The 11,892-nt window shown below is 43.2% G+C and overlaps 1 protein-coding gene across 1 annotated transcript; it reads right to left on the reverse strand.

The window, feature by feature from the left end:
- LOC121605238 (insulin-like growth factor-binding protein 1) lies at nucleotides 1-2,747 on the reverse strand. The gene is made up of 4 exons (XM_041935078.1): nucleotides 2,255-2,747; nucleotides 1,929-2,098; nucleotides 1,502-1,630; nucleotides 1-1,155 (listed from the first exon to the last, which is right to left on the reverse strand). The coding sequence occupies exons 1-4, from the start codon at nucleotides 2,634-2,636 to the stop codon at nucleotides 1,045-1,047; spliced, it is 792 nt and encodes a 263-aa protein (XP_041791012.1). The 5' UTR covers nucleotides 2,637-2,747; the 3' UTR covers nucleotides 1-1,044.
- Between the last annotated feature and the right edge of the window lie 9,145 nt (nucleotides 2,748-11,892).

Here is an 11,892-nt window from a genome sequence, read left to right on the forward strand (position 1 = left end):
TTTTTATTAAATATATCACCTTTTTTCTTACAATACATCTCAATTACAAAAGTGTACATACACACGAGTGAGCAGTTAGTCACTTTGGAATAGACTCACATAAACAATAATTCTCTCTCCAACAGCAGCATGTAGGTAGAGCAGAGCCGCCACACGGTTCGCCGCGGGCCTCGCTCTTTGTGGTCATGTGTTCTTGGTCAGAGAGAACAGAACAGCAACGTGTAAAGTAAAGTAGCAAGTATCTTTTTTTTTGACAGATACATCAACACAACTGACTGCAGACACATAAATATTGGAGGTAGGTTAATGTAGAAATACCCGTCTGAGAGGTGATGCAGGGAGGCACCGCCTGTCATGCTATCTGTAACCCCATGGAACCATGGGAAATGTTTTCTGAGACTGTTTAAGGATTCCCGACTGAGAGTTTTGCATTCACTGACAAGAGCTGATCATGTGTCACAACAGAAAAAAAAGACGATAACAAGAAAAAAAAAGAAGACAACAATGGCAGCAATGTGAAAATGAATCATAAAAACAACATTTGGAAAAAACGTCTAAATGACATTTGGTCACTCAGTGCTTTTGTTCTCCAGACAACTCCTTAAGGGTAGAGCGAGCTCAACTCAGCAGTGGAGTTACGCAGGACCAAGATACATATATACACTTTATACAGCCATAAAAATAATAATATAATAACAATAAGGCAACAAATGATATAAATACTCATAAAATAATTACACATAACAAATCAAATGAAATAAAATGGAAATAAATAAGGCTGAAGAGTAGAAGTAAATGCATCAATATTAAAATCTTCTTTTTTCAGAAAAACAAAAATAGATTTTTTTTTTTCTCTTTGGGACGGGTGTTTGAAGAGGAGAGAGGGAGGGGTTCAGGGTGGTCGGGACCCACAGTCCCGCAATGACAGTGTACCTGAATTAAACACCACCATGGACAAGATCAATAAATAAACAGCTATCAAAAAGGAAAAATCAGTGGCTTGCTTCTTCTTTTTTGTGAGATCTGCGTCAGTGGTTGATCTCTTTAAGGGCACTCGGCGTCTGCAGGCAGGTCGGTCGAACCTAAAATCTTCTTGCCGTTCCAGGAGTTCACACACCAGCATCGGCCCCTCTGACCGTCCAGAGAGGATTCACACTGCACAGAACCAGAGCACAGAAGAATACTGCTATCATTTTCCTTCCATATATGATGCACACATGTACGGTCATGCAGCACTAACTGGGTGATGTCACTCTCAAACAAAAACACACACTCCGAGGTGCAAACGGTGCTGAACAAATCCCTGCCTGCAACGCACACACGCTCACATACAATCATTTTAAAGCTGCGGTTGACATAATCTTGGCTACATGCGCGCTCTCTCACACACACAACTTGGTGAGATTCTTTCATGCTGAGTGGAGTCATGAATTCATGCCCCAAAAGCCAACACACACACACACACACAGAGAGAGAGAGTGCATTTGCTGAAGACACCAACCTGTTTTGGTTTATAAAGTCCGTGTTTGTCACAGTTGGGGAGGTAGAATCTGGTTAGTTTGTCTCCCAATTTCTGCTGGGATTTGGCAATCTTGTCCAAGGCTCTCTGCAGCTCAACGTGACAGGGCCCCTGAGCAGAGGGAACAGGTGAGAGAAGGGTTAACTCTGTGCCTGCGCTGTGCCAACACAGAGAAATAATAGCCAACACTGCTTTATTATCAGCAAGCACGTGGGCTGACATCAAACTGCAAATAAAACTTATCTTGACAAGCACCCCCTTTCCCTCACCATCATCTCCTCAAACAGCACACGAGCTCCCCCTTGTGGCCCTCCCCTCAAAACCTCCCCAAAACTTTTACTAACACATTGCACACAGAGGATTTCACAGAATCACACACAATGCTACTGATTCGGCGCTCGGCTCTTACTTGTTCCACCAGCTTCCTGCGGATGGCGACGAGTTTGGCTTTCATGCTCTCCTGAGCGTCGGCAGCAGCCCTCGGGTCGTAAGGCTTGCTGTGGCCGGGGAGGTAGTGGCTGGAGCCGGGGTCCGAGACGGTGGCTGTGTTCTCCATCTCAGCCTCTGGCTCTCCCTGATCTGGAGAAGGAAATTGAATGAACGTGAAGCGGGGACGACTGAATGTCACTGTAAACGGCTTCAGAACGGACCAGTCAAGTGTTTTGAGTAGCGATCATGAGGATTTGCTGGATGTGGTAAAGCACAGACGTCTAAATGTGGAGGTTATAGGCCTACCTTGTGGCTGGGGCTCGGGGGTCGGCTCGGGCTCAGTGCTCTCCGTGCACACGGCTTGTCCCCGGGTGAGGGAGTGCAGCGGGCGGGGGTCGCCGGGTCTCGGGGTGCACCTCAGTCCGGAGCCGCATGGCGCCGTGTAGATCCCGCACAGCTCCCCAGCCGTCAGGGCGCAGGCGAGGCAGCATCCACAGCCGGGCTCCCGCAACACCTCGGCGCATCCGGGCGCCACCGCTGGACACTGACTCAGCTTCTCCGGAGTACACGGGGCGCATCGGATCGGCTCTGGCCCCACCACCGGGGACCCCAGCGTCCCAGTGGCCAGCACGGAGCACACCGCTGCCACCACGATGTGCTTCAAATATAATCCACCCATGGCCAACATAGTGCGCTGGATACGAAATATAGAATATCTAATGGAGAGCAAGGTAGAGAGAATAATGAAAGGTAAAAGCCGGATTCCCACGGTTCTTGCTCAGTTGTGTCTTTCGTTTGATTTTGGGAAAATGTCTAACTGTGCGTTGCGCGCAGCCGTATTTATAGCCGGGTCCGGGTGAGTGTTTGACGCATCGGCGTTATGAATGATTTCTGAAAAGAAGGTGTGATGATACGATGGGCTCTGATTGGCCCGCCTATGTCCGGTCAGGCAGCTCATTTGAATACAACAATCACGTCAATATTTATTTTGGAACAGGCAGCGCTTGCACGTATCGCTGCCGAGTGACGACACCAGTGTTTGATGTTGCAATCAAGGACACCCCCCCACCCCCAACACCCCCTCCTTTTCTCACCATGGTGCAACACTAAACTACTTTACCCCATACTACCAGACTACAGCAACAACACAAAGCCCGCCACTTTGATTCTTTTTGTTGCTTTTCATAACTTGAAATAAGAATAAGTTCGCACAGCGTCCGATTTAATCGATTTCAGGGGTGAAGCGGTTTCTTGTGTTGTGGTCTGACTCAAATGAGCTCCTCTCTTCAGGAACAACGTTGTCTATTCATGAGGGCTTTCCATTAATTGTCCTCTCCGAGCTTCTTACACAACTTTTGAGAAAAACTAATAATGAGCGCAAATTACGCACGCCCACGCTGCGCGCAGAGCGTGGGCCCGCTGAGAGCCAACCAGCGGCTCTAATTTGACATGAGAAAGCATCCGTGCATTGCAGAGGGATAATAAACCCAACTTTCAAAAATAGCTGCGCAAATGAGGGTCACCGTTTACGCCAGCGAGTCCAGGACTCGGGACTCTGTGGAATGTGATCCCTCTGTCCCCCGCGCGCGCACTGAAGCCGGCTTTGGGCTCAGTCCAGGAGATGTCCAGTTGTAATTACCCGTTTCCTGGGACAATAATAGACCAGAGCTTTGAATGGGAGCTGCGCTGACATGTCCACAGACACGTCCCTCGCCTCGCCACTTTCCGGGGACTTTGATGGTCCCACGGTGGACAACGCGCACGTTTTCACGGCTTTCTGCAAGGCATTTGGCGTCCTGTCACTGCTGACCTCGGACGTGCGTGTGACAACGGTCCCTTCATATGCAAAAAGGCTAAAAAGCTCTCTCAGTGTATACTCACACTTTATTTTCCTATTTTTCATCCCCTCCACGTATCTATTTCCACATTCCCTCATTAATGACCTCCTTGTATCACTTTCTTTCTGATGCAACGGCTCCCATCGTGTGATCGGCTCCACGCAATTGCTTTATAGGATTGCATCATCTGTCAACCATGGCGTTAACAGTCACTCTCACGTGATGGCCAGATTTGTATTCCTGAAAGCTCCGGGCTAAATAAAGCTTTTAGTGTAATCTGATGTGGCGTGAGAGCGTTTTCTAGACCCACTGCCCCTCATGACATGCTGACTTCATCATCTGTGTGTTAAACAAAAAGTGAATTCGGTCCAGTTACACACCAAAAGTGCAGGTTACTCACATAAGAGTGGTAGAGAGTAAGTAAGTACATTTACTCAAGTGCTGTATCTACTATTTAGGTACTTATTTCACTTATTTAGTGATCAGTAAATAAAAAAATGATGCATTTTTATAGATTTGGCTACCCAACAGTGTATATAGTAGTTAAAATTAGCTCCACCCGGATCGAATGCAACATTTGAATGTTTTTTACATGTAAATGCATCAATAATATAATATATAGATAATATAATAAGTATATTTAGTGATAAAACACTTTGAAAGGAGTCATTCCGCTTAATGACTTCTTTTATTTTTGATACTTTGAGCACATTTTGCTGGTGGTATAACGACTTCATACACTGTGTTTAATCTGCATAATTTCATCATATTTTAAAAGTGTCGTAAACTTTCAATCAGCTAATAAGACAAATGTAGTGCAGGAAAAAGTACAATATTTCCCTCTGAAATGTTGTGTAGTTGAAGAGTAAAGTAGCATAAAATGGATATAATCAATTAAAATAGAACTTGATTAATGTATTTAGTCTATTGTAGTTTGCATAATGAGTACTTTTACTTTAGCAATTAGTGACAAATGGCTCTGAAGTAAAAGTACAATTATGCCCTTGAGTACAGTACTGTGTACTTCATGTCACTACTTCCCATTGCACTCTAAAAACGGTCTAGTTGGGTTCTAATTATTAACTAAGTACTGCTGAGAATACTTACAGAGTGATAATACGTCTGTGCTTTTACTTAAGTAAAATTTTAAATGTAGGACTTTTACTTGTAATGGAGTATTTTAGCATTGTGCAGTCATTAGACACAATACAGTGTCCTTATCCATTTACATCAACTTCTCCCTTTTATTAAATAGCTTCAATGAAGGATATAAAAGTCGTCTCACACTGTGTTTTCTGTATCATCTTGTTCCAGCTCTTCATTTAACCTATATGAGGTTTACACTGAGTGAAATATACTCCATGCTTCGTTCCATTCCCCGAAATGGAAATATTTTCTGCATCATTTACTCCAACTTTCCCCAAACTCAGTCTGAAACTCAGTATTTGTGATTCCCTCTAAAATTTAGACTCAAGTTCTGTGGGTTTGAATAAAGTTTGGCTGCACAGCGTGAGTCTGTGATAACTGACCTACTGGCAGGGAAATGAGGTTCAAAGGTTTAAAGGAAAAGGAAAGAGGCTCCATTTAATCCCTTCTATTAATAAAACATGTGATGTGTGGACATGTGCAGCCACACAGCATGTCCTACAGGATGTTTCTTTCTCACTCTCACTGAACATGAAGTCCTTTCATGCATAACTAAAAAACCTCATCGTGAAAACACTGCTCTACAGTTGTACTAACAATGGCAGAGAGCCATTTAGTCAAGCACGACACTTCCGTATATTTTTGAGTACAATACTTGAATTTCACTTAGATATTCCATTACATTTCAAAAAGATGAAAATATTGTACTTTCAGTTATTTGACAGTTGTACTTAAGTTACATTTCAAGTTATTTAGTTTGTTTGAAGATATGATATATTGTTCTAGATTTTTTTTTTTTTACCTATGCACCAGTTAAAAAAGAGGTCAGATTTGTTCCATCTTGAGTCTTGAAATGCTGCCTATGTGTGTCACGTCTAGTAAATGTTCTAAACTCAAGGTCCTCTTACTTTGCTACATCAGGAGCTTTCAACTGTAACTTGCTTGTGTCATCATGTGACAACACAAAATTAATCTCTACACTCATGCTGCTTACATGGTAATGCACCACATTCATCTAATAATATGATATGTCTAATACAGTAGTATAACGCTCTGACAGTGGTAGAGGAAGTATTTACATCCTTTACTTGAGTAAAAGTAGTAATGCTAAAGTGTAAAAGTACTCCATTACAAGTCAAAGAGAGCATTCCAAATATTGCTCAGGTGCATATTGCTGTTAATGCTTATCCATTGTTTCTTAAGCAAACAATCTACATGCTTATTTCGCCTAATCTATCAGTAGACAGTTTAAACTTTAAAGTGACATGTTTCCTGATGCACATGTGGGACGTTCGGCTCAGTCTGTCCTCAGCTGAACTGCGCCCTGTGTCCTTGTGTGGACTCCTGGCATGCTGCAGGCTGAAACATGGATCAGATGTTGCATGGCAGGACTTTTCTTCTCATTTCACCCGAATGGTCTCTTAAAAGTCTTAAAAATAGTCTGGAATGCCTTCTGCTGCTCTGTAAAGACTGTCTGTAACGTCCCATGATAGGGCCTCATATGGTTGGCTGGCTGCTGAGGTAAAGCATAGCATGGGATCATTTATGTAATTAGCAGGTTGATGTAAAGATGGAGAGACGTGAGGGATTAAAATCTGAAGCATTCTCATGGAAGGGCCACATGTGGTGGCTGACAGGTTGTGTGAGGGTTTTTTCTGTGCTGTCAGATCAGAAAGCCAGAGTGGTCAAACAGAACAAAGTTATCTCAGGTCAGGGGCAGACCCACTCTTTCAAAGACACATGCACACAGCGGGATCCATCAGAGCCCTGAGACCCTGGCCACAACAGCACAAGCCCCTGTGTGGGTGCCGCAGGGTTTGTGCTTGGGAGCGCGATGATAAGCGGGGTTTTCCATCTCTTTCAGATGTCACATGATGCAGATCAAACGGCGCTTGGCATTGAACGTCCCAAGACTGGAATGTTTACCTTCGACAAGAGCAACGGGAAAAACAGTCTTGTTGTCTCAGGAGCTGCTCACGCCCACACACACACACACACATCTGCAAGCACACACAGTCGAACCCTCCATTTATGGTGATTTAAACCTTGCCCTTTGGAGGGCGTCACAAGGGGGGTATCTGCGACTGATGAGCTCAGAAAAACAGGGTTGTTTGAAATCACACCCACAGAAAGAATGCACACCTGCGTGAATACTACAGAGGCTCTCCGAGGCTCACGTACATGTACCTCCGTCACTGAGAAAGAGAGGTTCAGCAGAGTCAGGTGTAAGACAGCAGAGCTTAGTAAACAAGGTGATTAAGCAGCTTGTTTTACTACACACTGGAGTACCTCTTTTTAATATTAGAATATAATATATAGAATTACTGGTGAAATAACCCTTTAATTAATGACTTACTAACAATACAACTCCAGGCCTGGTGGCAACAGGAAGAAACTCATGACTCACTTTGTAATGAGTCGTCAGGTCAGCAGCTGAGCAGTGGTGGATACTACCTAACCACAGCTACTCAGGTACAATTTCGAGGTTCTTGTACTTCACTTCAGAATTTCCATTTTCGGCTACTTTATAGCTCTGTTCCACTACATTTCTGAGGGAAAAAAGTAGTTTTTACGGCATTTATTTGATAACTTTTGTTAACTTTGGCTTTGCATATTCAGATATATACTATAGATATGATTGATAAAATAAATTATAATGTAATACAAGTTAAGATAGAACTTTACTGAGCCTGGGGGAAAATCACAAGCTACCCCCAGCACATGAAGTAATTGAAATTACCTGCACCATTACCATCTACAACATTGTGCATTGTGGCATTGTTACTTTTACTTAAAGCTAGGGGAGGAAATGTATTTTACAAGCATTTTTTTTTTTTTTTTTTTTGTATTTGTTGAAAATCTCAACATCCTGACAGCGATCAGTGAATCAAATGCACCGAACAAAAAAAAAAAAAAACTGTGGCTGGAGTCTTGATTTTGACTGATACCTGGAAGAAAAAATGAAGGTGTTTTGATGAAGTAAATTACCACAACAAGTAAAAGAGACAGCACCGGACAGGCCATGCGTCACCACACCACTTGAATATACTGTATGCTTATTTGAAAGGAAATGTTTCATTCAAAATGAATGTTAAAGGTACCATGTGGCGTTTCTGAACATCAGTAGTTTGTTCATGCAGACACGAAAACCTACAGGCATAATTCACTTCTTGTCATTGGTTCCATGTTATTCCACTGATCCGCAGTTGGTGGCAGTAAACATAGGAATATGCACCAACGATGCCAGTGAAGAAGAAGACTGCTATGTAATGTAAGACATGTAAGTATGGACTTTGCAAATGTTTCTACAGGACAGACATGCATTCAACATGCTTTTTTAGACCTCAGCCATGTCACAGTACATTTCAGTGGGAAACACTCGATGTAAACACAAATTTGTGTCTTTACGTGAGTTTACAGGGCACCTTTAATGCTTAGCATTCAAAGATGCTGCAGACCGGGAGCCTGACTTGCAACTTGCCATTGAGGACTTGTAGCTTGACTTGGACTTGGTCAGAGAGAATTAACAGACCTGGATACATATCTGGCAGTTAGAAACGTTGGTAAGTCACAAATAAAGGACAATCATGTCTGCAGTTCTGAGTAATTTCTAATGAGTAATTCATTGTCAATGAATGGACCTATTAATGATTAGTGATCTATAAACTGTTTATTAATTAATAGCCATTGTTTTAAGTCTACATTTTCAGACAGTTTTATCCCAGAATAAAAGGTTGATGGGCTCAGGTCAGCCAACTAATCCTCATCAAAACACTGGTATATGTCTGTGTGCAGAATGTGCAGAATGTGGAGTATATTTAAAGCTGATGTACTGGTGCAGCTCTGGTCTCCGTGCGTAAACCAGTGTTGTCTCCGGTCCCAGGACACGTCAGCGGCGTGGTCTGGTTTACCAGTGTCCTCTCCCAGGGCTGAGAATCAGCAGCCAGGAATGTGATGTGAGTGGGCACAATGACGCTAATCCCCAGCAAAGTTGTTCTTTTTCTTCTCCTCTCCTTCTCACAAGATTTCCTTAATCAGATAATCCATGTCTTATTAAACAGGCGACGCAGATCGCAGATTGAGGTCTGGGAGAAAAACATTGAAACAGAGCCGGGGTCACTCATGGCGGAGGAGTCTCGGGACACTCTCACTGCTTTAATATTGTGAATGGGGGAATCGATTTATTCATGAGACCCCAGTGTGTTGGCATGTTGTATGATGGTTTGTGTGTGTGTGTGTGAGAGACAGTGTGTTTCTGTGTGAATAAGTGTATATGTTTGTGAGCTTGTGATTGTACGCTTGTGTGTGGGAAACCCAGGAAATCCAGGCTCCCATGCGCCAGCATCCATTGTGTTTAGTTTCCTCCTCTCTCTCTCTGAGTGTGTGTGTGTGTGTCTGTGTGTGCGTGTGTGTGTGTGTGTGTGTGTGTGTGTGTGTGTTTAGCTGCAGTGCTTCCCTCTCTCTCGTGGCTCTAATGAGAAGTAGGAGGAAGTCCGAGCCAGAGGATTGCACTTGGCAAAGTTAACTGGAAACAATCTCATGAATGGGTCAGGAGAGCTGTGTTGGTAGGATTTACCACTATTATGTGGAGTTTTCCATCCAACCTCACCGTTACTTTACTCACCCCCCTCCCCTTTCCGTCCATCAAATCTGTGTCTGAGGATCCTTTCTTCAATTACAATAGAACAGTCTGTCCAGAACATCCACATCAAAGAATTCACTGCAGTAAATAAAGACTGAAAGATCATTTACAGTGAGGAAGCGCTGCAGTCTGACAAACACTGGTGGGGTATACAGTCGCCACTCTTTGTAATGTGGACTGTATTGACTCAGTTTGGCTCCACTTCACTTCACTTTCATCTTCATTGTCCCCAAGAGAGGCAAATAACTGTGCAGTATGGAGTTACAGTTGAATGAAAAGTGCATTTTCAAACTGAAAAGTACATTTTCCACAGATTCTAACAAGCACGTAATGAGCTTCACATGAATGTTCTCAGCCACCACGAAGGACATATTTTCCCTCCACCTCTTATGGTGTCTGGCTGTGTAGACAGTTTCACTTTCATGTGCTAAGCTTCCTAAATATTTTATTTTCATTTCAAACTGAAGGGGGAAACCACTTCAAAGCATCATAAAAGGTTGCAGAGAAAGTAACAAAACGAACGAAAAGAGGCAACAGGTAAAGCATCAGAAAATCAGATACCATTGTCAAGAGAGGAATTTAGTGTTTAGTTCAGCTACAGATATCAGAGTCATCAATTTCAATTTAGTTTGTGGCTTCATAACAACTCAGCAGACCTAAAGCGACGTTATGCAAGAACTGATATTTTTTGGAACTCGTGCTGTTCACTCTCTCGCCAGTAACTAAAAGCCAGTCAGAGATTTACTCTTGTCTGGCCTCTTCCTCGCTCGCTCTCTTTTTCATAGCTAGCTGACGACCCGTAGTTGGCAGCGTGTGATGTTGTGCCTCTCACGGCAGATTGTACCCGCTCAGCCAAAGTTAAACTGCTCAAGAACAGGCATTCGCGGTGGCGTCCTCCCTATTACAATCATCACAACGATTCTGAAGCTGTTATTTTAAGGTGAAATAGTTGCGTAATGGTCCTTTAATGAGGGAGAGATCAGCCAGCTGTGGAGCACAAAGCACGATGATGAGTGAGTGGTTTTAATTTGGCTACAGTTTTCAGCACATTGTGATAAACAACATGCGGGTATATTGTGCAACAACGCACTGCGATCATGAAGTGGCTAACAGGTGGCAGCGACTGTTCGTTAGCATTTAGCTTCAACAGTGAAGCAGAATAAAAAGTTCACTTCAGTTTTCTTCTGTTCTGACAACTTCTGTGTCTTCCTAAATATTCACACTGTCCGTCTGTATTCAACACTAGCCGAGACACACTGAAAATGTGAAAGGCACTTATTTCTCCTCCATGATTTCTGGCCCAGCCACAAACTAAATCGAAATTGATGTTTCTGAAGTGCACCTGAGAAAGAAGGAGGAAAACTTTTCACAATGAAATGGCAGCTTGTCTTTCTAGAAACAGCTGACAGTTGCTGTTAATCCACAGATCTCCTGGTTAACAGTTAGGGATCGTTTCATCAAAATGGTTTACAGCTAATTTGTATTTGGATGTCGACAGAAACCCCACGGGAAAATATTTCAAAACTTGACCATTGATTTATTGAGAAGCCAGTGGAGCTAAGATGAAAAATCTGTATTTTTGTTGATGAGACGTCCCGTGTCCGATCAGAGATGTCAGTCTGCAGGTCAGAGAACTGTTATCCACTCCCGCTTTTCACAGGGTTTATCAGTTTACCTCGGGTCACCGTGATCCGCTCTGTTTTGGAGGTCATTATGACATTTCGTCGGGAGGTTTTAAGATGTTTTCTCTCAGCGCGTCACATTCCATCTGCGTGGATGTTCAGAAGAGACCAAACATACAGGAGCGGCGGGAGGAGGTTAGTAAGGGTCACCGCTGTTCTTACACAACACGAAGTTCATTGACCCTGTGTGTATCTGCGCTGATTTGCTCGCAGGGAAAACATAACGTACGAGACGGAGAATAACACTCTTGCACAGGGGAAATCCTTGACGAGAAACAATCTTGTAGGAGGATGTTTCTTCTGCACTAATCAGAAAAGAGAGCTCGTGTTTTTGGCACTTGTTGGAGACCTCTAAGAAACATTTTGTTTCACAACCTTTCAGAAGCGCTGTTGTGACACGAAATTTCTTGGAAGAACATTTCCAGTGCTGTAAACTGAGAGCATCTGAGAGCTTAAACCGTGCATATGGATTTAATAAAATGCAAGATGCAGTCCTTCAGGGTGAATCATGTGCTTTAACTCTAAACTGTGCTCTGTGGCTGACAGTGTGATGGTCCTTGGAGACTAAAAGTGGAGCAAATAGTCTGCACTGTGAACTTGCTCCAGATCCACAACACAGATCTAGAACAGCCTGTA

This window comes from Chelmon rostratus, chromosome 4 (assembly GCF_017976325.1).
Source record: "Chelmon rostratus isolate fCheRos1 chromosome 4, fCheRos1.pri, whole genome shotgun sequence".
Lineage (NCBI taxonomy): Eukaryota > Metazoa > Chordata > Actinopteri > Chaetodontiformes > Chaetodontidae > Chelmon > Chelmon rostratus.